The 26,109-nt window shown below is 44.3% G+C and overlaps 2 protein-coding genes across 4 annotated transcripts; one reads left to right on the top strand and one right to left on the bottom strand.

Annotated features, from left to right (window-relative positions):
- The first annotated feature begins 1,909 nt into the window (after positions 1-1,909).
- Positions 1,910-18,511, top strand: LOC129177791 (collagen alpha-1(II) chain-like). 2 transcript variants are annotated; one of them, XM_054769269.1, is made up of 54 exons: positions 1,910-2,200; positions 3,530-3,736; positions 4,448-4,464; positions 4,553-4,585; positions 5,111-5,143; positions 5,269-5,322; positions 5,486-5,587; positions 5,812-5,889; positions 6,226-6,270; positions 6,387-6,440; positions 6,520-6,573; positions 6,740-6,793; positions 6,877-6,930; positions 7,014-7,067; positions 7,148-7,192; positions 7,281-7,334; positions 7,429-7,473; positions 7,565-7,618; positions 7,710-7,808; positions 7,904-7,948; positions 8,027-8,125; positions 8,196-8,249; positions 8,333-8,440; positions 8,525-8,578; positions 8,683-8,781; positions 8,877-8,930; positions 9,200-9,298; positions 9,379-9,432; positions 9,560-9,613; positions 9,702-9,755; positions 9,920-9,973; positions 10,281-10,325; positions 10,517-10,615; positions 10,733-10,840; positions 10,931-10,984; positions 11,072-11,125; positions 11,229-11,282; positions 12,267-12,320; positions 12,406-12,513; positions 12,613-12,666; positions 13,118-13,171; positions 13,263-13,424; positions 13,507-13,614; positions 13,772-13,879; positions 13,986-14,039; positions 14,149-14,256; positions 14,357-14,410; positions 14,520-14,627; positions 14,707-14,760; positions 15,284-15,391; positions 15,472-15,760; positions 16,204-16,391; positions 16,474-16,716; positions 16,800-18,511. In XM_054769269.1, exons 1-54 carry the CDS (start codon positions 2,107-2,109, stop codon positions 16,944-16,946), a joined length of 4,473 nt encoding a protein of 1,490 aa, XP_054625244.1. In that variant the 5' UTR covers positions 1,910-2,106; the 3' UTR covers positions 16,947-18,511. The 2 variants fall into 2 exon arrangements, with proteins under 2 accessions (XP_054625244.1, XP_054625253.1); XM_054769278.1 differs by lacking the exon at positions 3,530-3,736.
- aaas (achalasia, adrenocortical insufficiency, alacrimia) lies at positions 4,560-25,700 on the bottom strand. 2 transcript variants are annotated; one of them, XR_008569670.1, is made up of 28 exons: positions 25,263-25,670; positions 24,720-24,847; positions 24,393-24,448; positions 23,337-23,428; positions 23,210-23,256; positions 22,461-22,559; positions 22,191-22,334; positions 21,996-22,116; positions 21,809-21,933; positions 21,603-21,663; positions 21,431-21,521; positions 21,152-21,245; positions 20,941-21,008; positions 19,254-19,332; positions 19,087-19,171; positions 15,463-15,745; positions 15,248-15,389; positions 14,305-14,562; positions 13,761-14,226; positions 13,460-13,612; positions 13,220-13,374; positions 10,503-10,595; positions 10,249-10,347; positions 6,996-7,471; positions 6,704-6,910; positions 5,392-5,578; positions 5,105-5,302; positions 4,560-4,910 (listed from the first exon to the last, which is right to left on the bottom strand). XR_008569670.1 is itself a non-coding variant. In XM_054769304.1 (17 exons), the coding sequence occupies exons 2-17, from the start codon at positions 25,371-25,373 to the stop codon at positions 18,843-18,845; spliced, it is 1,557 nt and encodes a 518-aa protein (XP_054625279.1). In that variant the 5' UTR covers positions 25,374-25,389; positions 25,617-25,700; the 3' UTR covers positions 18,791-18,842. The 2 variants fall into 2 exon arrangements, 1 of the variants encoding a protein (XP_054625279.1); XM_054769304.1 differs by lacking the exons at positions 4,560-4,910; positions 5,105-5,302; positions 5,392-5,578; ... (8 more) ...; positions 15,248-15,389; positions 15,463-15,745 and adding an exon at positions 18,791-18,998 and having other exon boundaries at positions 25,263-25,389; positions 25,617-25,700.
- Between the last annotated feature and the right edge of the window lie 409 nt (positions 25,701-26,109).

The raw sequence follows: 26,109 nt of genomic DNA, 5'->3' as shown, positions 1-26,109 counted from the left end.
AGACACCCTGTAGACCCCTGGAGCCTCTATACACCAGTACAGTGGTGAAAGATCAGACCCCCCCCCCCACCCCCACCCCCCACCACCACCACCACAGCACCATAACCACCCTCCGGCCTTCACTGCCATCTCTTCCCCTACCTCCAAACTATCCCCCTCCCTTCATCATCCACGCCCTTCCTCACCCACCAACCCCCATCCTCACCATGTAGCTATCCCACCGCCTTGCCATCTCGCAGCATTCCGCGGGCCGCCGTGCACACAGAGGCCTATTGTGCATGCTGGGGGATGGCAGAAGGCAGCGTACAGTCAGAGCAGCACAGAAAGAGGATGTGGAGAACTGAAATAGACGACTAATGTTGCATTAATGTAATGCTGCATAAGTCAAACGTTGGCTGTGATGAGTATTCAGCATTATTTCTGGTGCGCAATGATTGAATGGGATGCGTCAGTGCTGCACCAATGAAAGCTCAGTGAATCTTCGAGAAGATGCTAAACAGGTGAAACTACATTTTTGGCCTATATTTATAGCTAAGGAGGATGTATACTGTCATATAATTTCATTTCCATTCAATCTTGATTAAAGCACAAAGATGATTGAATCAGTTGGGAAAAATGTTTCCGTTGCACGGCTCATCAACGTTCGTTATTTTTCAGACCCCCTCACACAATGATATGTATTACTGCAACCTGAAAACCAGTGTATACTGTAAAACTGGAATTCATGGCCAGCCCAAATCTTTCTTTGCTCCATGTGGAATGACGGCACCTCGCCAAAAGGTCACAACCCTGGAATTACTGTGCCTCCCCGCATGACAAAGACCTGCTTTCAAGCTTCCTCACCTGGCCCAACTCGGCAGAGAGCTTCACGATAAGCATCACATGGAGGTTTCATCACCTTGCAGATTCGCATAAGACAGTGGTGGCGTAAATGTGCTGCTTTATGTCAGTGTGGAGGGAATGGAATCTTCATACAGAAAGTGTGCACAGTAATTCACGTCAAGATAAAAAAGTATCCTACACATCGAGGGAAACATCCTTTTAATTGAATTTCCCACTGAATGTTTGACTCTTCTTCGCAACTTCCTGCTAATTGCCTTTGTCCAAACACAGCAACATCACAGAAAGTTGGACGGTACTGTGAACACATCACAACTGCACAGCACAAGTTTGTCTAATACCCACAGATTAATCCCAAATCCACAGACTAGACCGTAACAAACAACCCTGCTGACCCAGTGCTTGGGTCCCATAAGACGTATCGGGCCCGTGGCTCCTAACTCCTTCAGAAACTTTGCTGTTAAGAGTTTTTCTCTTCGCCTGAGTCGTAAAGTGGTCTGCAGTGGATGCTGGAACTGTTAATCCACAAATGGTTTCAAGAATATTAACGCAATATTTCTTTAGCACCGACATGCTTGCAAATAAATGCTCGTATAGTTTCCTAGTTGTTATAATAAAGACGTCTAGAAGTAAGTCAGTATTATGGCCAGGGAGTAAGTAGTAAAGCAGTATGAGATTTACAAATAAAGCCTGTCCTAATTGTGCTGAGGAAGTGTTTATGGTTTATTCTTCACTGCATTCCATAAACATTTTCAGAGAATAGTTGTGAAAGTTTATTTGCGTTGTTTTATTTCAGTTGATATCAGTAAGAACCCACCAGAAGGCCCGCTGTCCCCACAAGTTCCGCTTTCAGTCTAATGAAAGTGAAGGTGCATCTCCTGGCCAGGCCATGCAGGTCAAGGGAGGAAGGAGGGCTTGAGTTTAAAAAAAAATAATCCCTGGGAGAGTGGATGGTGCTGAATTGAGGGGAGGGACAGAAGGGTCAGATTTCACCTTGACAGGGGGTCTGGGGGAAGGACTGGTATTTTGGAATATACGAAGATCCATACAAGGCACAGTGGACATAAAACCGCGGTGCTTGCCCTGACGCGGTGGGTGCAGAGTGCCAGCTGGGGCCCCGCGTTGGATTCCACTTAGTCTTTGGAGGGTTTGACTGCATGGTGCCGTCGGTCTCTGGGAACACACACTTAACACAGCACTGAGTGAACGCCTCATCCATCCCTTCACTTCTTCTCACCCGAGCTATTGCATGTCTAATATTTAGACATGTTCAGCTTTGTGGACTCAAGGACTGTTCTGCTACTTGTAGCATCCCAACTTGTTTTACTGGCTGTGGTCACATGTCAGGAAGAGGATGACCGTAAGTAGCGCACTGTTCTTTTTCTTGTCTTGTGACTTCTTTTCTTGCAGAAAAACTGATGTGATGACCAACATTTATTCTGGACAAACATTTACCAGACTGAGTCAGTGGTGTTGATGAAAACTGTAAGATGTTTTTCTGAGTACTGAATTGCAGTGTTTCTCCATCTGGAGACTAAGTGAGGATGTCAAGGCCCGTCTGTGCGGGATGGAGGACCAGGTGAAGAAGTGCTCATTTGTACTCACCTGGCTCCGACTGCGCAGACCGGGGTTTACCAAACTTTTTCAGCTCAAGACCGAATTAGACTACTGGCTTCTACTGCTGAATGTACAATTGGCAAACAAACCGTCTTGGATCCTAACGTTCACTTAGGATCAGAGGGGCTGGCTCTCTGCGCTGTTTACACCCTAAGACCATTTTAGGCCTCACACTGTACACACAAGAGTGTCTGTAGGAACATCTCCCGAGACTGATGGGTATGAGTGTACTGCAACTGTTCATTGCAGACTCAGTGGGCAAATGGAGCCAAATCATTGTTGTGATGTGAGGTGACAGGGTCAGGCAGTGCATGACCTCAGCCTAGCAGGCTCAAAGGGTAGCAGGAAGGTAATGGTTATGAACTCTGTAGGTCACAGTAGGGCAGCTTGCATAGCAGGGGTCAACAGATGATTAGGAGTATTCATAGCAATTGTTCTTCTACATTCTAGCATACTATTTAAATGGCAACCAGGACATTCGGTCGTGCAGCAAACAGCACTCAAGTATCGACTCCTCAAATACGCAATACAAATCAGCCTTTCTTAACGAGTCTGTGTGTTTGTACTGCTGCTTGACGCCACTATGTGGTGCAGGTGGAGAAACCCCCTGTTTATCTAAGGCAGCAGCGTGTCAATTGGGCACAGTGTTCATTCATTCATAGGGGCTGTAGAGCCCCGACACATTAAATAAATATACTCAGTCAACAGTGTCAAATGCAGTTATTTTATGATTGGTTTTAGCAGACGTTTGTGAGGTATATTTAACACTTTCGACTTTCCAGTAAGTGTTAGTCCATGAACACCACTGTTCATTGAAACCATTCATTCATCTCTTTTTATATGTGCCGCCCTTGCAAAGCTTTGATTTGTTACAGGAAACCACACATCTCCCGTTTTATCCTCATGCTGTTCTTCCCACCTCCTTGCACCCTCACACCCTCCCTCCCTTTCTCAAACCGTTTCTAAACAACATTTACACATTTTAATTCCTAAACTTTTCCTAACGCTCTCTGGAACCCTCTCCTCTTCCTCTCCTGTCCACCTGCCACACACCCCCTGCTGGTCACCACAGAGGAGTCAGTTGGCTGCATCCAGGACGGCCAGCTGTATAATGATAAGGATGTGTGGAAGCCAGAGCCGTGTCGAATCTGTGTCTGTGACAGCGGAGCGGTTCTGTGTGATGAGATAATCTGCGAGGAAATGAGGGAGTGTGCCAACCCTATCATCCCATCTGGAGAGTGCTGTCCCATGTGCCCCGCCGATGCCATTGCCCCCATTGGTTGTAATTTATTTATTCAAGCGCCCGTAAATAAATTACTCTTTTAGCTTGTCTCTCTCTAACACCACCGAATGGGGAATGCTGCATGATCGCACAACAACCATGACGCACCTGTCCTTCAACATGTCGTTTATGGTCATACTTCATTACTTGACTAAACTAACCTACAGTATATACCAGTAATCACTATAATCATAGCACACAATGTATGAATCCTCAGATCTATTCTCATTATTTACGTAATTGGACCGCGAATTCAGCATGATGAGGCCTTGCGTCAAGGTTCTATCAGAACCTGACTCAGACTGGCCTTGTTGAGAACCACAGTGTATCAAGGTGGCGCCATCAGAAGCTTCCTGGTCCACAATGACGCCATCTAACTCACCAAATTTTTATATATTTCAAAGGAGCTAAACTCCATCACTCAGCTCTTTCTTTACATTGTTAGAACAATCCATTTCTTTGTCTATGATTTTTTCTTCCTTCACCACCATCACATGCTTGCTTCTGCTTCAGCCCCCTTCTCATTCCACTAACGCAGATGGGGTCTGGGCCTGTGGGTTTGGTCACTGTAGCACCATCATATGTCTTTTTTTTTATCTCTCTTCCCCTAAAAGTCAATCCTAGTGCTAAAATCCATGCAGTGTCTTTATATTTACATTTGTTGTTTCTTCTTTCTTTCCTCCATCTCCCCTCCACTGACTACATCAGAGACAATCGGTGCAAGGGTGAGGGCTCAGGAAAACACTATTACCACAACATATTTTGTTTAAAATATGAAGCTTTTCTTACAAAATGTTCTCTTTTATCAACCAGGGCCAGAAGGGTGAACCCGGAGATATTGCAGATGTAAGTGAATCCTCCGAGAGGCTGTGAGGCTTGAAATGCACGCGATAAAACGCTTTTCGCCGGATGACAACACAATAAGGACCTACTGTTGCTTTCATTTGAACTAATGCGAGATTATGCCCTCTTTAAACATGAAAAGTGCACCATTAGGCCCACACTCCATCTCTCATTTAGTTTATTTCCATTAAAATGATTCCCATAGAGTCCTGTGATCATTATGGATTATCTACATGAGTGCCTTGTTAGACTTTGGATTCAATGAGAAAAATCTTGCATTCCTGGGACACGGTGACCCCCATCAAATCCTCTTAGATTCTCTCAGCAGCTTCATAGTGAACACACACACAGAGCAGGTGAACAAAGTCAGCACAAGCAGAGGTTAAGCAGAGTTGAAGTTTTCAGTCAAGCTTGGGCTGCCACATCAAATCATCATGTTGTTATTATTATTATTATTATTAAAGGGCTGCTCTGGTGTGCAAGGGTCATCGTTACTGACAGAACTACTGTTTTTTTTCCCACCTGCAGGTTGTAGGACCAAGAGGACCAGCAGGCCCGATGGTAAACATCATATTCTTCTGGGCTCCATGCAGGCTGCTAAAAGCTGTTTCTTGGTGTAAAGCGGTTTGAGCAGGTGTTAGCCACACTTGGAATGCTGCTGACTTGGGACATTTTTGCCTTTGCAGGGCCCCCCAGGTGACCAGGGAACACGTGGACCAGCTGGCGCAAAAGGTGACAAGGTAGGAGACCATTAACTAAATCCTTGATTTTTATTATTACCTTGGAAGCATCATGCAGGGGTAAATAACCGTGCATTGAAGATCATCATTCTGTCGCCTTCTTCTGATGTCAAATCCTTGTGACTTGTGATTCGGTGCCAATGCCCTGCTCTTTTTTCCCAAGGGAAATCCTGGACCTCGTGGAAGAGATGGCGAGCCTGGCACCCCCGGAAACCCCGGACCCTCTGGGCCACCTGGCCCACCTGGACCCGCAGGACTTGGAGGGGTGAGTGTGTAATGCATGTAATACATCAACTAATCGTACATCAATAAATCAAAAGAAGGCAATAAACCGTGTTGGAAATTCGACAGCTGACCTGCAGGGTGTTGCAGATTAATAAAATGATGCTTGTCTTGCAGTGATTTGAATCAGAATAAAGACCTATTTGAGTTCATGTACATTTAGTAGGCCTATGAGACCAAACTGACTCTCACTCACTGTTTTTACAGAACTTTGCCGCACAGATGGCTCAAGGTTTTGATGAAAAGGCCGGAGGTGCTCAGATGGGAGTGATGCAGGGACCAATGGTACGGGTTTCGTGTCCATTGGTTTGGTGTCCAGATAATAACCGATAAATAATCATTATGAAAGGCAGCTTTCAGGGTTGTTGTTCAGGACAATGACACCCTCTTGTGGCCAAATTGTTTTACTCCCGCACACACTTCTATTAGTGCAGTTACGGTATGTTTAAATCATGGTTGAACCATTCACATTTGTAATTAATTTGATAATTGCATGATTGAATAAATGTTAATAATAAGGAAACATTATAAAATATAGATAACACAATCACTGGTTTTGAAAATGATGCATTCAAGGTTGTGTAAAATAGCTAATTTACTACTCTTATATGTCTCTTACAGGGTCCAATGGGTCCTCGTGGCCCACCGGGACCAAGTGGCGCTCCTGTAAGTGCGTTCATCATAGCACGTAACAGACTTGCTCAGCTAATGGCGAAACATACACTACACTGACACTACAATAAAAACATTGCTAATAACGGCTCTTCTTATCGAACCTATAGGGCCCACAGGGTTTCCAGGGTGCCCCTGGAGAGGCTGGAGAGGCCGGTCCAGGTGTAAGTATTATCCCAAATTATAATTTATAGGAAGCTGCTTTGATTGATTACTCAATTAATATAATTTGTTTTATAACAGGGAGCAATGGGACCCCGTGGACCACCTGGACCTTCTGGAAAACCAGGAAGTGATGTAAGGACCTTGATACAGTATATTGTCAAAATTCTCTCAAAAATAGTCCTCCTTCCATTACACCTTGATATTGTTCTACCACCAAGGTGGGAAGTAAAAAGGGTAGGAAAGTAAAGTGCACTGCAGGTACCTGTTAATAATCCTTCAACTCCTTGTTTTACTGCAGGGTGAGGCTGGCAAACCTGGCAAAGCTGGTGAGCGTGGACCTGCTGGACCTCAGGTTGGAGAATAAGTCATTAACTTGAAGTGATGAGAGGAAACTGGAGAGGAACCAGCTGTTCATTATTCTTCTCTGAATTTCAGGGAGCTCGTGGATTCCCTGGAACTCCTGGCCTTCCTGGAATCAAAGGACACAGAGTAAGCCTTCACATGAGAAACAGCGTCGCTATTTGGACGTGATGACACAATGTGACATTGCATACTTGTCTTCTTCCTCGTAGGGTCACCCTGGTCTGGATGGCGCCAAGGGAGAGACCGGTGCTGCCGGTGCAAAGGTGAGAGCAGCACTTTTCAAAATATTAGGACTGTATTTTCTTATGACGTTATTTCAAATATATGCTCCTTTCATTCTCAGGGTGAGTCTGGTGCTTCTGGAGAGAACGGCGCCCCCGGACCCATGGTGAGTGCCCCACAGATGTACAGTCATGCATTTTGAAGGTAGGGCATTGCAATGATGACGCTAACAAAATTATTTTCTGTCATTCCAGGGCCCACGTGGTCTGCCTGGTGAGAGGGGACGTCCCGGTGCTGCTGGAGCTGCAGTGAGTTGTGATTTCTGCGTTAGCTTGCTAAAGCTTCGTGTCCCTTAGAAAGTACACATCCCAATGGTCTGATTGTCCTGTCCCAACTCCACAGGGTGCCCGTGGAAATGATGGTTTGCCTGGACCTGCTGGTCCACCTGTAAGTCACATACGTATTATTACTATTTTACCTGAACTCATTTTTAATTTAAAATACATTCATAAGCTAAAGGTTGTCCCTCTACCTTTAGGGACCTGTTGGTCCTGCTGGAGCACCCGGGTTCCCAGGATCCCCAGGAGCCAAGGTGTGTATTCTACACCTCAAGCAGGCATTATTTGAAAAATATATAGCCTTGTCTTTTTGAATGTACAAATGTTGTTCCTGTGCCTTGCCAGGGAGAAGCTGGTCCAACTGGAGCTCGTGGAGCTGAAGGCCAGCAGGGTCCCCGTGGAGAGGCTGGTACTCCAGGATCTCCCGGACCTGCTGGAGCATCGGTTCGTCATGACCCACCCCATTGATTTATCACTCATGAAGCAGCAGCTTCTTCAGCTCTTATTGTGACACCGTATCTTTGGTTGATGTCTAACAGGGAAACCCCGGAACTGATGGCATCCCTGGAGCTAAGGGATCTGCTGTGAGTCCACTCTCCTCATTTTAATCTCTCTCTCTGAATTTCCCTTGATTCTGACATTTTGTTGTGCTTTCCTTCAAGGGTGGTCCTGGTATTGCTGGTGCCCCTGGCTTCCCTGGCCCCCGTGGGCCTCCTGGGCCACAAGGAGCAACAGGCCCTCTGGGACCCAAAGGACAGTCTGTGAGTCATTTGTAAACCTCTGAAAGCTGCTGACAAACACTCATCTTTGTCTTGTCATGTTCTGGCTTAGGGTGACCCTGGTCTTCCTGGATTCAAAGGTGAAGCTGGACCCAAGGGAGAGCTTGTAAGTGTTTTTTTCACAGAATATGGACACTATTTAGAATTAGAGTATAGCAACGCTACACTGACATAACCTGATGTTTCCAGGGCCCCGCTGGTCCCCTAGGTGCACCCGGCCCTGCTGGTGAGGAAGGAAAGAGAGGCGCTAGAGGAGAACCTGGTGCTGCTGGACCAATTGGACCTCCAGGGGAGAGAGTAAGGATCCCCCCTACAGAGTAACTTGTATAATAAATAAGTTGCAACCTCATTCTAATGATGTGTTTTTGTTAATTCTTACAGGGAGCTCCTGGCAACCGTGGTTTCCCTGGTCAGGATGGTCTTGCAGGCGCTAAGGTAGCTGCTGCGTTGTTTTAATCATCAGAACTGCTGAGTGAACTTCAGCTTTGAGAAATTCTGTTGTGATGATGGCGCTAACAATTACGTTTGATGCTCTTCAGGGTGCCCCAGGTGACCGTGGCGTCCCTGGTGCTGCTGGGCCTAAAGGTGCTACAGGTGACCCTGGACGCACAGGAGAGTCGGGTCTTCCTGGAGCAAGAGTGAGCGCTGCATCACATCATCAGAAGAAGATGAACAGTGCAGCATCACCCACTCACATCTTCAATGTTCTCACGTTTTGCTTTCCCTTTCACAGGGTCTTACTGGCCGTCCTGGAGATCCTGGTCCTCAAGGCAAAGTCGGACCTTCTGTGAGTGCCACTTTTTGCTTCCTGCATATACTTTAAAGGAACAATATGTAGAAATTTAACCATTAACAACAACTTTTAAAAGGTGTCTCAGTCGTATCTGCAATGATATGACATTCCACCTACTTTAGTGGTTATGTGGTGTACAATTTAAAGTTAGTTGTTATTTATATTCAATAGCTGTGGACTATTGATCTGCAGACACACTGCAACACGTTCCTTTGTATTTGTACTATCTTTGAGTCTTATTTTGGGTTTTTTGTGCACCATAGGGTGCCGCTGGTGAGGATGGTCGCCCCGGCCCTCCTGGTCCTCAGGGAGCCCGAGGACAGCCAGGAGTGATGGGATTCCCCGGACCAAAAGGAGCAAATGTAAGTTTGTTCGGACAGAGTTTGCCAAATCTTTGCCAAATGTAGAGCGTGTCCACAGCCAATTGGTTTGTGCTCAACAGGGTGAGCCTGGAAAGGCTGGAGAGAAAGGTCTTGTGGGTCGCACTGGTCTGAGAGTAAGTTCTCTTTCTCCATTAATACACTGTCCTACCTGCCTTTAAACACCCCCACATAGTGCTTTATGAGCTATTTTTATGAACTTCTCTCAACAAAATCCCAAGTGAAGTGTTACTCTTTGGACAGGGTCTGCCAGGAAAAGATGGTGAGACTGGATCTGCTGGACCACCTGGCCCTGCTGTAAGTTTTTCATTCTACACCCAAGATGTACTCCCAGTTCTTCACTTGAATTCTTTTTGGCGTAACATTTTTTTATGTTCTATTTCAGGGACCCGCTGGAGAGAGAGGAGAGCAAGGTCAGCCTGGACCTTCTGGCTTCCAGGTTAGTAACTTCTTCAAACTCCACAATCATGGTGGAAGTTTGAACTACTAGAGAAGATGCAGCGACACCACAAAGTGTTACCTTGTCAAGACAAGACCCGGGGCTGCAAAGATGCGTGATATTTAAACTCCCCAGAGATATGACCTGACTTTTTTGTCAAACAGGGTCTTCCTGGACCAACTGGTTCCCCAGGAGAGGGTGGAAAACCCGGAGACCAGGTGAGCAATTTTTCAGTGCAAGATACATGTCCTGTATCTATGGATGATGAGTGTGGACCGTTGTCACCTTCATGTCAAGGTGTTGTTAAAGTGAGCGTCAGTATTATCGTGCATTTGCCCAAAGATGAACATCTTGAATCTTTGCTTGCTTTCTGACTTACATTTATGGATAGTTTTCCCCATGTTGGCTGATCGTGCTAATGCTAACTAAGGGACAGCTGTACAGAGCTGGTCCAGAACAGAACATTACTTGCAGCATAAAATGATTCCTTAACCTGGAATGAACTCATTTGCTGTCTGTCTGCAGGGGGTTCCTGGAGAGGGTGGAGCACCTGGTGCTGTTGGACCTAGAGTGAGTTTTCACGTTCTTTTTTCTGTCATTTCAAAGACAAAGCACATGCAGACAATTTATGTAGTGCTGCTAAATTGTTTTTGTACTTGTGCGCTGTACTTTAATAATAAAAACTTTCTTAATACATTTTAGTTACATATTTTTGCTATTACGTCAAACTCCTTCAATTAAATCTACCTGTTTCCTGACAGGGTGAACGTGGTTTCCCCGGTGAGAGGGGCGGTGCTGGTCCTCAGGGTCTTCAGGGACCTCGTGGACTTCCTGGAACACCTGGAAGTGATGGACCCAAGGTCAGTGAGGAATTAGAATCCGCTTCACTTACTCAAAAAGAGCAACAGATGACCAAGTTATGTTACATGCGGTGCCACAGTACGACTAGACTGACAAGTGATGTACTCCTAATTTAGGGTGCCATTGGACCAGCAGGATCTGCTGGATCCCAGGGACCCCCTGGCCTGCAGGGTATGCCCGGAGAGAGAGGAGCCGGTGGCATCCCAGGACCCAAAGGAGACAGAGTAAGTGGCATTTTTTAAATATTCTCTTTTAAAAACCCATTATTTTCACCTCATGATGATTTTATACATTTTTTTTTCTTTATCCAACAGGGCGACAATGGAGCAAAGGGACCTGAGGGAGCTCCTGGAAAGGACGGTTCTAGAGTGAGTCCAAAATGAATTTCAGAATTGGATAATGATGTTTTTTTAATATATCAATCAGCAATAATCACCCTGCTTTGATATTCTCAGGGTTTGACCGGTCCCATTGGTCCTCCTGGCCCAGCTGGACCCAACGGTGCCAAGGTAATACTGACACTGTTGCTTTTAAAAACCCTGCACATGTAATATACCATCTAAGGTATGTGTTATTAAATATGGTTAACTTGATTGTTTCTCTTCCACATAGGGTGAGACTGGACCTTCAGGGCCTTCTGGTGCTGCTGGCGTTCGTGGTGCCCCTGTGAGTATGTCACCTTAAACCCCCTGGTGCATCATTGGCTACATTCAGAAAAAAGATGCAAAGAGGCAGAAAGTTTTTGGAAACTGGACGTTGAGTTAGGAAATCTTAAAACTATTAAAAATGAGTAAATACTGTATGTATATGGTAATTAATGGAAATGGTTATCTGTTTTCAAAAAACAAAGAAAAACTATTTTGACTTTATTTGCAAATAGAAATGTACTCAATGTCCTACAGTATGTAGCATCAATTCAATTCAATTCAAATTTAAAACAACGTCAGTTGACCAAAGTGAGTGACAGAAATAAACCTCAGAGTGTATATAAGGCTGCACCTCAAACAAATATGGTGTAGCCATAAAGGTGCAAACATATAAAAGCACTAAGTAAAATTCTAAACTGGACTCTAAAAGTAACTGAGAGCCAGTGGAGGGAGGCCAGTACAGGACTGATGTGCTGCGGTGCTGCATTCTGCACACTCTGTCGATGCTGGAGAGAACCCTGGTGAGACCCTATGTACAATAAATGACAGTAATCCAAGAGTAATGTAACAAATGCATGGATTGCTCTTTCAAAGTCAGTACATTGCAGGGTAGAAATTGAATCATATTTGCATTAAACCTAGTTGTTGTCACCAACATTGTGCCGCAAGATATTTTTCCAATTGCCGGTAGTGTCGCTTCACTGTCATAAGTTAATGTTGCATTTTTTTTGTTTATTCCCATGCAGTTTCTGTGAAGTGACAAAGCATTAGTTAGCGAGCGGCATATTATGGCTTCCTGATGCCTCTTGAGTTGGTGACAATAAAACCTATAGATTGAGGTCTTGCAACCTTTGAATATATCAAGTAGGATGACTGTAAATAGCTGTGTTACACTGGCATGACTGTTCTTGAGGAACTTGTATTTTAAGCAAAAATAATAAGCGTAATCACTATTAGACAAAAATCAGCCTTCTCTGACTGAGACACTTCTATTCTCCCGCAGGGCGACCGTGGCGAGGTTGGTCCTCCTGGGCCTGCTGGCTTTGCTGGACCTCCCGTAAGTGCATTTCATGGAACATGACTTTTTTAAAAGCCTCTTCATCAAACATATGCCAACCTGATGCTTTATTTAACACATCCAGGGTGCAGATGGTCAGCCTGGTGCCAAAGGAGAGCTTGGTGAGGGTGGACAGAAAGGAGAGGCTGGTGCTTCCGGACCTCAAGGACCATCTGGAGCACCCGGGCCTGTGGTGTGTACTCAGCCTCCAAATTAAAGCCCTGACAGCACAGGAGGTGCATTTAAATGTGTGGGGTTTTATTGTTAATATGTGTCTGTTTCTCTTTTTCAGGGCCCAACTGGTGTATCTGGACCTAAAGGTGCACGTGGTGCTCAGGGAGCTCCTGTAAGTTATATCAAATAACAAATGTCATAGAACAGCAATACCAGAATTATTGCTTTTAAACTGCTAATGTTATTCATGCAAGCAGTGGAAAGCTGTAACGCTAAGTGATTTAATGATTGGTAGATACCGTATCCAGCATGATTACAATTAAATCATTTATTGTCACTCCTATGCCTCCATACATCTCCCCATATTCTTCATGTTACAGGATTTTGAGTTAGTGTTATAGACCGTGTCCTTTTGACAAAATTAATTTCAAACATTAATTGCACCATGAGTGAATAAGGCAGAAATGTACACCTCACGCCACATTTCTTTTAGTTGGCCCGTGTCAAAATTGTACAAAAGAATGAAGACAGACCTCCGCTGGCACACAGTTGGGGACTGAACAATTATTCATGATGGTTTACAAAACTGGGATGATGTTGAACACTTACACTGTGTTTGAAAGGGTGCCACTGGTTTCCCTGGTGCTGCTGGTAGAGTTGGATCTCCTGGCCCTAATGTGAGTATTTTACCAAGATCAAGTCAAAAAGCTAAAAATGAAACAAACCTGTAATGTTTCTGACTCATCAATGATGTTGTTTCTATCACAGGGTAACCCTGGCGCTGTTGGACCTGCTGGTCCTGCTGGCAAAGATGGACCAAAGGGTGCCCGTGGTGATGGTGGACCCCCTGGAAGACAGGGAGATGCTGGCCTTCGAGGACCTGCTGGCGCACAAGGAGAGAAGGGAGAGCCTGGAGAAGATGGACCCCCTGTGAGTTCCCTTTGCAGACCGATTAAGTTTCTTACTGCTCTGAGGAGAGCTGTGCTGGATCCTATCCTTTCTGTCTCTATAGGGTGCAGATGGACCCTCAGGTCCTCAGGGTCTGGCTGGATCTCGTGGTATTGTTGGTTTGCCTGGTCAGCGTGGAGAGAGAGGCTTCCCTGGCCTTCCTGGACCTTCTGTAAGTGTTGATCGAAAATACACCTTCGATCCAGGATGATTCTTTTTCAGAATGGCTTTTTGTAATAGGAGAGTTACCAGGATATCATTATGTGACATTCATCTCAGAGGAACTAAGAAGGACTGACTTCTAAAATATATACTTACTCCGTGTTCAGGGTGAGCCTGGGAAACAAGGAGGCCCTGGCTCTTCTGGTGACCGTGGACCTCCTGGACCTGTAGGACCCCCTGGACTTACTGGACCTGCTGGAGAGACTGGAAGGGAGGTGGGACTATGAGGACTTAAGACAAACTAACACATTAACTACTATGCTTATATTAATAATGAATGCATTAAAGTGAGTTATTAAATAAAGTCTTCCTGTGTTTCAGGGTACGCCTGGATCAGATGGACCACCTGGTAGGGACGGATCCGTTGGAATCAAGGTGAGAGAAAAAAGTCCAAGTGGTCCTAAGAAAGAAAATCTGTCCGATTTTTCTGTGCTGGAAAAACTTGATGAGAGCCATTAAGTCAGTAGTTTGTGTTCTTCTGTAGGGAGAGCGAGGTAACACTGGTCCTGCTGGTGCCCCTGGTGCTCCTGGTGCTCCCGGTGCCCCTGGACCTGTCGGACCTCTTGGCAAGCAGGGAGACAGAGGAGAGGCTGTAAGTAACACAACAAGCCAATTGATCATTTACTGTAAATGAGTATACCTGTATACTGTTAGAAATGCATTGACATCAATGTGAACTCTACTCTCTTCAGGGTGCACAAGGACCTGCAGGACCACCTGGACTCGCTGGTGCTCGAGGAATGGCTGTGAGTCTCATCTGCGCAAAATGAAAACTTCTAATCCGCTTCAGATTGAAAGATTATAGTTGAGTGCTGCTTGAAGTTTTGAATTGTAAGACTTCATTCCTCACTCCAGGGACCCCAAGGACCACGTGGAGATAAGGGAGAGAGCGGTGAGTCTGGCGAGAGAGGACAGAAGGGTCACCGTGGATTCACCGGTCTGCAGGGTCTTCCTGGACCTCCCGTAAGGAGCTCAGAGCTATGACTTATGCATCTTTAATCTGCCTCCTCTTTTTACCCTAATGTGCTATTTGTTCAAACAGGGTCCTGCTGGAGATTCTGGGTCTGCTGGACCTGCAGGACCAAGCGGCGCTAAGGTATGAGCAAAAGAAGAGGCACAAAAAGAAACGGGCCTCACAAACTTTCCATCCAGAAGCTTTAACAGCTACGATATTTGACGTAAATGGGGGTCACAGGTTGGTCTTTGCGTAATTCTCCAATCACTCACTGAAGAGGGGGACAGCAAAGTGTGAGGGCTTTAATTACCCACCAGTGTGATAAGATGGGCAGAGGAGGCGTTAGGTAATTACTCTGTGTGCAGGAAAGAGGCTGACAGACAGGGAGAAGGTACTCTTGCTTGGATCAGAAATAGGCTGTAATATCTCTTGTAGATTAGATAAGCGCAGGGGTTATGATAAGACGAATGAAGGAATATGTCACCATATAATTTATCTTCATGCATAATAAGGCAAAGGCCTGGAGGTGATTGGAATAACAGAAGGAAACTGCAAGTACATTTGAAAAGCTTCATCAGAAAATGATGAAAGTTTTTACACAAAGGTTTATCACAACAAGGAATCGCACCTTTTGCTGGTAATTTAACACACACTGTTGCTATAGGGACCACCTGGACCAACCGGACCCGCTGGCAAAGATGGATCTAATGGACAGCCTGGCCCCATTGGACCACCCGGACCTCGTGGACGCTCTGGAGAATCTGGCCCAGCTGTAAGAAACAGTCATAATCCATACACAATTTTTACAGTATCGCTCCAGTTGAACATTTCCCTTTTTCTTACCTTTTTTAGGGTCCTCCTGGAAATGCCGGACCCCCTGGTCCCCCTGGCCCTCCAGGCCCTGGCATTGACATGTCTGCCTTCGCTGGTCTGGGACAGACTGAGAAGTCTCCCGATCCTCTGCGGTACATGAGGGCTGATGAGGCCTCCAGCTCCCTGAGACAGCATGATGTTGAGGTTGACTCCACGCTCAAGTCCCTCAACAACCAGATTGAGAACCTGCGCAGCCCCGATGGCTCTCAGAAAAACCCTGCTCGCTCCTGCAGAGACCTCAAACTGTGCCACCCTGAATGGAGGAGCGGTAAGTGGAGTAAATATATGAAAAGGGCATTTCTGATACATGGACAACATCCTTGATGCTCTTCATATTTTTTAGCTATTATAGTCTCAGCAAGTCTTTAACAACAGTAATTTATCATGGTTTGCTATATTTGCAAGGGTTTTACTACTTCCAAGGTTAAATTAGCCATGAAAATGATCATTTCTAGTTTGTGAAGACGCCGACTTTTTGCAGCATCTATTTCATTAAATATCCAGGCAACAATATAATGGAGTTCTACAGGGATCCGTCCTTAGCCTCCTTGAAGTCACATCATAAATGGAAGTAACAATGATGTCAACAGAGAGAGAGCTCCCTTAAATACGTAGCATCTAGTTTACTAAGAAGAATGTGAACACCTGGAGTAACCGTTTTCCAAAGTAGATTTTATATATTCAACCTCCCGCCTTTGTCTGTCCCTCAAGGTGACTACTGGGTTGATCCTAACATTGGAAGCACAGCTGATGCCATCAAGGTCTTCTGCAACATGGAAACTGGAGAGACCTGCGTCTATCCGAGCATTGCCAAGGTACCCAAGAAGTCCTGGTGGACCAGCAAGAGCAAGGATCGCAAGCACATCTGGTTTGGCGAGACCATGAATGGAGGATTCCATGTGAGTCTACCTTATTAGCCAATGACTATGCAGACCTTTCTTGAAAGTCGCTAACAGTCTCCACAAATGAACAACTCTACAGTTCAGCTATGCTCAGGACGGCCCTGCTGCCAATGCCGCCAGTGTCCAGCTGACCTTCTTGAGGCTTCTGTCCAATGAGGCATCCCAGAACCTCACTTACCACTGCAAGAACAGCATTGCATACATGGACCAGGCCACCGGCAACCTGAAGAAGGCTTTGCTCCTGCAGGGCTCCAACGATGTGGAGATCCGTGCAGAGGGCAACAGTCGCTTCACATACAGCGTGTTGGAGGATGGCTGCAAGGTGAGAGCGAATGCCAGAAAACTATTCAAATGAACTTTCAATAAACTAGTTGGCTGACATGTCCCCTGAATTTCCACCAACAGAAACACACAGGCCGATGGGGCAAGACTGTCTTTGAGTACAAAACACAGAAAACCTCCCGTCTGCCCATCGTGGACATTGCTCCTATGGACATCGGAGGAGCGGATCAGGAGTTTGGCTTGGATGTAGGCCCAGTCTGCTTCTTGTAAAATGGAATATCACAATGACCCCCCAGAATAACAGGAACAAAATAAACTCAACCATGAAACACTACACACAATTCCATAATAAAGAAGACTGGAAATGATAAAATTGATCTCAAAGCGAAGTGCTCAAGTTGGATGCTAGCACTGAAGGGCATCGGCAATAAGTGTACATCTCTGTCAACCCGCCTCCTGAAATCCAGTCATGTTTCCCATGGCCCACTGTTGACAGGAATGAGTCCGGAGAAAGAGAGGGACCAAGCAAAAGTTGTGGAGAACTGAAACATGACTTGATGTCACTTATTTATTGTCTCACCTGAATGGGCAGAGATGAGGTAGGACTGGAGGGGTTCACTTTGTAAGTACGACAAACCCCTTTCCACTACACAACAGCCGCGCAACCTCTGTTCCAGTCCTGCTCCACCTCCTTCCCTGTTTCCCACCCGTCACACTAATATGGCATTTTGAATTCGTGTAGACCAATAAAATATTCTCAAAATCCAGGTACTCCACGCCTGTCCATCGTGAGCAGGAGCAAAACCTTTACTGTGTATTATAAAGCCTTGGTTCTAGTGTTGTAAAGGTCTGTTTATAAGCAACCAGATGGTTTTATATGTATTTCCACATTATGTGTGTACATGTGTTGATATGCACACCAACACTTTTTGGAAAGTGAGGTTACATTTGGGGGTGTATGTCTCCAAGTCTCGTACCCCTTCACTGCACATCAGAGGAGGGAAATTTACTCTCATCCAAAAATTTGCTTTGAAAAAAAAATCCCGAGCAACTTTATTGTAGTCATCCAGATGGTTTGAAGCTACCTCACGCTGAAAAACGTAGTGAAAATGTACAGATGACCACAAATAATCTTACCACCAGGCAAATCCAATATGGTCATCTATGCTTTGGGTTGCTCTCTTCTGAAGGTGCTATGACTTCTGTAATTTAGTCTCTACCGAAAGACCACCCATCACCCCCACCCCATCCTTAATTCCCACTGGCCTCACGCCACACACTCACACTCCACCCTGGATGAGGTCTACCGTTGGGTTGAGACAGGTGAAGACCGGGGCTACTTCAAGACCACCACTGAAGTCCACACACCAAAGCTGAACCAAGTGTCCCAATAACACAGGGTGGGACGTCTGTGTGTGTGTGAGGGTGTGTACATTTTTTAAATTAATTTTATTATGATCCGTTTTGTTTTTGTTACACTTCTTATTGATGTAAATTGGAAATAAAAGGAAAACAGAATGAAGAAGTGTATTTTTGTTTGACTTTTCAATAAAAGTATCACAGGCGTGGGAATGTTTTCTTCATTCTTTCAATAACAAAAAAAACCATTCAGGTAGTATGCTTGAACAATTTCATGCTATTTAGTAAAGTCATATTTTTATTAGATAAGGTGAGCTTTCCAGTAAGCATTTGTGAATGTGTGGAAGATTTAAGACCGACTCAATAGTGTATTTTTATACAGGTAAATCTAAACTACAGTACTGTATTGGTTCTCCTGCTTCAGGGTGTGGCTGGGCATCATTGGCTTTGTCTGAACAGATCATTGGTTGACTCCAGTTTGCTATTTTAACGAATAACGGTGCATCAATCAAGCTCACCAGTGCCTTGTACTCTACTCTGTACCGTGGCCTGCTTCCTCTCTAGGCTCTCCTGAGCAATAAAATCTTGACTCAAGGCTTCGCAGTTGTGTCTTGCTATTTTTGTTTTTATAAAAAATATTCATATATTAATTCAACGAGTTGCAGTATCACATCAATTTTCGAAATGATTGCCATCACTTTGATAATTCTGAATCCGTTTGACAAATTATGGAGTCAGTTCAAAATGATTTCAATACATTTTATTGACAAACATGATACAAATTAGAGAGATAATGCGATTAATGTGTCATGACATGAGCTCTGTAAAGAGCGACTGATTGGCATGGTCAGTCGGACGTTCCTGGGGGGGTGGTAGTGATGGACTGCCATTGAGGCCAAGCTGGCGAAGGTGACCGCTCAGAAAATAGAAAGGCACGTGTGTAATTCTTCCAGAGGACCAACACTACAGATAGAAGCGCTTCATACAGTAAGTCTGTTATCGCATGAAAACACCACATAAATTGAGTATGAGAATGCGGGCTATTACTGACCACAGTGAGCAGAGCCCCATGCTGAAAATTTGGGTGGAACTGCATCAGTCTTGGTTCCGCACCAGGATCTCCTTGAACAAAACCACTAAGTAAAGGAAGGAGAAATCCAGATTAATACTTGGTTGCAGCACACGGGTATGAAAAACAACACTGATGAAAACACCTACCATGGCAAAAGTTCAAAAATGGGCTTCGTTCTGGTCTTAAACACAGCAATGATTGCAGGTCGGGCTGCTTGTGGATCACCTGAAAGGTCATCCAGACGTTAGCAATGGCTGCATGTATGAGATTATGGTGTAATTAAACTCTATCAAGGATCAGAATACGTATGTTTGGGAATTCAAGTTTGCTACCTAAATGACCTTATTTAGGTTAATGTCATAAAACAGCATAAAAGAGCATCCCGGCGGCAACTGTGGACCCTCTACAGTTTGCATATCGCCAGAACCGGTCCACGGATGATGCAGTCAACACTGCCATCCACACAGCCCTTTCTCACCTACAGGGCCAGGACACATACGTCAGAATGCTATTTATAGACTATAGCTCCGCTTTTAATACAGTCAGCCCCCACAAACTCACAAATAAGCTCCTCACACTTGGCCTGTCTCCCTCCCTCTGTAACTGGGTGTTTAACTTTCTCACAGGCAGACCCCAGTCAGTCAGAGTCCACAACCGCACATCCAGCTCAAGAATTGTGAGCACTGGGACCCCACAGGGGTGTGTGCTGAGTCCACTCCTCTACACGCTCTTCACCTACGATTGCGTGGCCTCCCAGAACAACACCAGCATCATTAAATTTGCGGATGACACTACAGTCATCGGACTGATCACTGGTGGTGTTGAAACATCATACAGAAGAGAGGTGGCGGACCTCATAGCTTGGTGTCGTGATAACAATCTCCTTCTCAATACAGATAAGACTAAAGAGATGATCATCGACCCAAGAACAAGGGAAAAGGAGCCACATAGACCCCTGTTTATTGGTGAGACTGAGGTGGAGAGGGTGAAAACCTTCAAGTTCCTTGGCACACACATCAGCGAGGACCTCACCTGGTCTCACAACACCCAACAAATTCTGAAGAAGTCCCAAAGGAGACTGTACTTCCTGAGAAGACTGAGGAAATTTGGCATGTCCACCACAATCCTGAGTTGCTTCTACAGATGCACCATCGAAAGTGTCCTTACCGCCTCCATCACTGTTTGGTACGGTAACTGTACAACACGTGATAGGAAGGCACTCCAGCGGGTGATCAAGACCTCACAGAACATTGTTGGGGCAGCCCTCCCCTCACTGCAAGACATTTATAAATCTAGAGTCCTACGCAGAACACACAACCTCATCAAGGACAGCACACATCCACAACACTCATTATTCACACTCCTACCATCAGGCAGACGCTACAGGAGTTTGAAGTCCAGGACCACAAGGCTGGCAAACAGCTTTTACCCACAGGCCATCAGGCTTCTCAATGAAGCACTCAGACACGCCACACGCAACACACACTCATAGCACTTTATTTATTTATTTATTTATTTGTATTATTTACTTGCATTAATGTCTCTTCTGTTGTTGTTGCTTAATTTCTTGGTATTTATGTATATGTGTTTATGTTTCTTATGTTCTTATTCTTTCTTGTGTTTTTCTTTCTTTTCCTTGGGAGAATGAACAGAATAAGATTTTCATTGCATGGTATAACTGCTGTTTTACCATGCACATGACAATAAAACTCTCTTGAATCTTGAATCTTGAAAAATGCATGATATCGCCTTCAGCTGGTCAATAGCAATACAGTAATAACAAAGCAAAAATGATGCTAACGTAAATGTTCTAGAAGAAATATGAACAAAGACCTTTGAGAAGCACAGCAAGCCTCTCCCCTCTTGGGTCCCAGGTCAAGGACTGGATCTCTCCACCGACACTGCACAAGTCAAACTTCCAGGGTCACATATACTAAACACGCAATGTATTTACAAGTACAGTATTGTGTGGGTTGATCTAAAAGGCTTGATTGATACATTATTTAATAAAAATGATGAGCACTCTCTATTCAGATGATCTTACATGATGTCTCCCTCCGGTGTGTTAAAGGTCGTCTCTGATAGGTCAGCCACCACAGCTGCTGCTTGTGGCCCTTTGGATGTGCATGTGGGTACACCTGCCAAATAATCATGAAACCACATTAGGTCATTAACCCCACAAACACAACAGATGACATTCAGAAGCCTCTACTGCAACAAATGTATAATAAAAACAAAGTTGATAATCCTGGTTTCTCTGGTGGATTGCAAAGGTAATTGTGTTGACGTTCTCTGACGCTGTCCCTTTTTAGTTGAAATTAACCTGGTGTGTCAGTGAAGGTCAAAGCGTAGATGACAGTTTCTCCTTGTACAGTGAAGAGAAGTCGACTCCCATCTGGACTCCAATAGCCAGACTAGACCGTACAAAAGAAGAGGTGATTTGCAATAATAAAACATTTTAAATCGTGTCTTTAAAATATGGTGGCAATGCACACCTGACAACGGCCTTTGACACATGGCCAACGTTCACACGTCCACATTCTGGTCTCCCAGACCCTGCAAAATAATATGATACTCCTTAAGAGCTCTGTACTGAGTTTCACTGTATCTTATGTGCCATGACAACAAATCTGCTTCCACTGTAATGTACTACTCCAGCAGTATAACTCAGTATAAAAAACGTGAATACTGCATCTCTAACCTGAAGAGAGCAGACGGTGTCGAGGCAAGAAGACGGCTTCCATCAGTGGACCACGATAGGAAGCTGACCCCACCTCCTCCAACACGCTGGAGGGGCACACAGCTCTCTGCCGCAACATCCCACACCTGAAAGAAGCCTGACAATGTAGCACTTTCACTGGATGACATACGATGATGGAGCCTCCTACCATCATTGCGGTGTCCATAGGCGAGGCAGACACAAGGAGAGAGCCACTTGGCGACCAAGCAATGGAAGTGACTGGAGAGTGCCCGGGATGAGACAAAACTTGTGCACATCCAGATGAAGGCCTATTCAAGAACAAGTTCCATGTATAGTAGTGAGACAAATAAGTGATGCTGTGATGCAGTGTGACTTTACATGCCTTGTGGATAGTGAGCAGGGGTCCACGTGCCAGACCAGCAAACAGTTCTGGCAAGCCACTGCGAGGCCAGATGCACACAACGGCTTCCACTGCAACGCTGCAACGCTCCTCTGGAGACGGTGCTTCAGGGTGGGAGTTGTAGCACTAAGATAATCAATACAAAAAGTACTAGGATGTGATTCTTTCTCAAGGTTCCCATTACAACACTACAACCATGTTTCACTGCTAATCAATATCTGCGTTTTCCAATTTGCAAAAGAGATTTGTCACCTTTTGGGATTGTAGATCTTAATGGAGTCATCCAGCAGGGCAACAGCAAATTTATCAGTATGAGGATGCCAGGCAAAGGCTCGCACCACACAGTCCGACCTGACAAAATATTTAAAAATTTAGTAGGATGTTTGCTTATTTACATACTGTACAGTCTTAAACCAACATTATATACTGTAATGACATTGTTTTCCACTTCTCTAACGAAAATGCTACTCACTATAGCAAAGGCCTCTCTGTGAAACAAAATGTGTACTGTCGTATTTGGGTTTGTTAGTTATCAGACTATTTGCTGGTTCATGGACCATCAGTCAGGCAGTGCCATAATGATTCTGGTGGGTGGACAGCTCCATTGCTGCCTTAGTGATTCAACTGGAGTGAATAAACACATGTACAGTGTTCCTTTATCCTGATTCTGGCATGTTTTAATGAGTTCTTGGTATTTTGGGATTGTTTGCTAACTGGACCTGTCCTATTTATAAAGCTACAAAGCTGATGGTAGACGAATATTTTAGCACGGTACTGTAAATATTCAATGCTGTGAATGCTTACTCACCAATATGTATGCTTTAAAAAGCTATCTATTTAATATGCAAGCCAAGCAAAAGAATATGGGAAGAGAAAATCAGAGGGACACGAAAATGCAGATTTAGCATATAAATGACTTTGTGATCTTAACTGAATGATGGCCAAACAGACTAAAAAAAAATCGAATACTAAAATACAAATTTACTAAACACTCAACTTACCAGTTTAATGCTTGGGAAAACTCTGCAATCATGTTCTCGTTGCTCAACTACATACCACACAACAAAAAAAGCACAGTTCAACTTGATGAAGTGAACATCATTTTACCCAGTGTCAGGCAGAGCTTACTGTGAGATGAGGAAACAAGGAGCCATGAAAAGAAGAGATCCTCTGCAATAATGCCAGGATGCAGCCAGAACTCACCGACAACCATTTAGGCACTGTGGGAGAGCGTATCCAGGGTTTCCATACAATGTACGTTACTGTAGATATTAACCGTTGATCAAAATGGCTTAGACCAGTGATTCTCAACTGGTGGGTTTGCGACAGCCGTTTTCTGTGGGTCGTGGGGTCTTTGCCAAAAAAAAAAAAAAAAGTCGGTGCTATTCGCTTGCTACACCACTACGAGATGTGTGTCATGTTTATGGGCGACTTGGTCTTGAGCGAGAGGGGAAGGACATACAGTGTGGACTTAACGTACCGCCCATCCGGTACACAGCTAGAGAGCTAAGTATCTACTGGAGAAGAGCGTGGCATAAAGCAAAAGCTCATGTTGTGTTGCGTGGGGAAATTCGGCCCACAATGAAGACTAACGGGTACAGTATGACGGTACTGTGTTATGCTCGATTTGACCTACTGACCAAGGCAGAGGGGTGTTCTACAGAAGAAATAATCCTCCTATTATTATTCAACTTAGCTACTGAGTGCTGAGCTTGATTTTAAACTTCTTCTTTCACTTCTCATCCAGATGCACGTGCAAATGCTCTACTTCAACTCCCCAGATGTACCATGTACTAAAAAACTTTACACACACTTTTTTTTGTTAAATCATTTCTGCACATTAATATCTTTTCATTAAACGGAATGTTTGCAACTGGCTCAAAATGACTTAGCGTGCGTTACCTGGGGCGCAGCTTACATGCTCGGAGCAGGAAGAGCGAGGGATATAACACTTGCAAAACGTTACAAAGTTAGTGCCCTGTAGGCAGTCTTTTTCTTCTTCTTTAAACAGTCCTTTTACATTTTCAAATTTAGAAAAAAATTAATTTACAAAATAAATACAATATTTGAGACGTTTACATAAAACAAAAATCCGCAATTTGGGTCGCCGCTTATCACTGAAGAGTGAAAGTGGGTCCCACAGCCAAACCAGTTGAGAACCACTGGCTTAGACAATGCACGTACCTTCTTCATGGGAGTTTGTGATTTCATTCAGTAGTCCTGTGATACCACCATCCCGCCTGAATAACAAACAAATAAATACCTCGTTGACAGTGGCAATCAAAATTGTTGTGTATAATTACCACAAACGTCACACACACAACACATTTTAAACCAAAAATGTGTGACCAGTACATCCTTTGCCCTTTACAAGCTATGAAGGCAGTATCCATTGAGTGCTTTTGAAATATTCAGTGGTCAAAATCCTGCTTTGGCCAAGCATGAACATGGAAAATATGTTTTAGGGTTTCACGATGCACTTCACAATACAAGTGTGTCTGTTTCGCGTACCAAGCTGCTGCGCTCCTCATCCACAATGTCTCCGAGTGGTCCAGGAAGGCTGCCTTGCTGCTGTTCTCAGTGCGACTGTGCAACTTCAGGGACTCTCTGGGGAAGTACAAACTCAGAGGACTTGACTCCTGTGGACAACACGAGAAGAATCACCAACTAATTCAAGTTAATTCAATTAAACAAAACATATACAACTTCCCCACATAGGCCTCAAAATGATAATTCTCTTTTGGATATTAACATTCATGTTTTAATTAAAAAAAATATATGATCTAATATAAGAATCTGCAGTTAAAATAAGGAAATTGTGCCCCACAATGTTTTGAAGTAACAAGCCAGTAATCGTTTTGCCGTTAGACATTTTGGAGTCTTGTTTGGGATCTTCCACCCCTGATTTCATTTTTAAAAAAGTGTGATAATATGTGATGTACAGTATTCATTTCTAGACACGACTAGGGGTATCCCAGTAAGCATTTTTCTAACAGATAAACAGCAAGGCACTGTGTGACATATGTTGCCAGTCTGTAGGTGAGTCGATCAGACCTGTTCCAGTCGCTCCTCCGGGTTGTTCCCCGACAGCAGCTCGTTGTTGGACTCACACAACGTCGAGTGTCCAGATGGAAGCGGAGGGGGGAACAAGGCCAGAGAGCACATCTTTGGCCACGGAACCCTACAATAAGAAGTTAGTCAGAACAGTTTCACTGTCACACTGCTAATGCTACTGCTGCGTTAGCACAGTTAGCGGGCTAACTAAACTGACGCCATAATCTTTTTGCTAACAACGATAAGTCCATTTCCTTTGATGCATTTAAATTACTTGCGCTAGGTCAAATGTCGTTCTCTATGTAAGGTTTTTAACGTAAATAAAACAAAGTCTTGACACTTTAGGTTCCCTACTTGACTTGAATCCCGCCGTGGACACTACGGGTCCTCAAGAGGTACCAAACAGTGCAACATTGTTTGCTACAGTGCACACGTTGATGTAAGTGCTGCCCTCCTCAGGACTAAGGTTGACATTGCATAAGGGCTGATTCAAACTACGAAAACATATTGAACGTTATTACATAGTTTTATCATTAAGAGTAAACCATTTAATTGGAAATTGTACATATAGTAGTATACATATTTGTTTTCTACCCTATACACAAGTGTTATTGTCAGTATGTGTGCAAATCTTTGTATTCACTCTTACATTAAACTACCCAAAGTTCCATGTTTTTTATGTACATGCTTGTAGCGTACAAAGCCATCTTTCTCAATCACTTTTCTTGATATCTATATGGGATAAGAATACTTAAACATGATGTAGCCTAATAATCAAGGCTGAAATAGCATTAAACATATTGAAAATATACATTTGTATTCTAACAACTGAAATTATAAGTTGTAA

Source organism: Dunckerocampus dactyliophorus, chromosome 1 (genome assembly GCF_027744805.1).
Source record: "Dunckerocampus dactyliophorus isolate RoL2022-P2 chromosome 1, RoL_Ddac_1.1, whole genome shotgun sequence".
NCBI lineage: Eukaryota > Metazoa > Chordata > Actinopteri > Syngnathiformes > Syngnathidae > Dunckerocampus > Dunckerocampus dactyliophorus.
The sequence above is the reverse complement of the archived record's forward strand: the minus strand, read 5'-3'. Positions and strand labels throughout refer to the sequence as shown.

Bases quoted from the DNA above. Each gene is read 5' to 3' on its own strand.
- LOC129177791 (XM_054769269.1), top strand. From the start codon at position 2,107: ATGTTCAGCTTTGTGGACTCAAGGACTGTTCTGCTACTTGTAGCATCC. The intron at 8,250-8,332 runs GTAAGTGTTTTT...TGATGTTTCCAG, and splicing joins CTGGACCCAAGGGAGAGCTT to GGCCCCGCTGGTCCCCTAGG. The intron at 9,614-9,701 runs GTAAGTTTTTCA...GTTCTATTTCAG, and splicing joins CTGGACCACCTGGCCCTGCT to GGACCCGCTGGAGAGAGAGG.
- aaas (XM_054769304.1), bottom strand. From the start codon at position 25,373: ATGTGCTCTCTGGCCTTGTTCCCCCCTCCGCTTCCATCTGGACACTCG. The intron at 21,246-21,430 runs GTTAATTTCAAC...ATTATTTGGCAG, and splicing joins GACCTTCACTGACACACCAG to GTGTACCCACATGCACATCC. The intron at 19,172-19,253 runs GTAGGTGTTTTC...TCCTTTACTTAG, and splicing joins ATTTTTGAACTTTTGCCATG to TGGTTTTGTTCAAGGAGATC.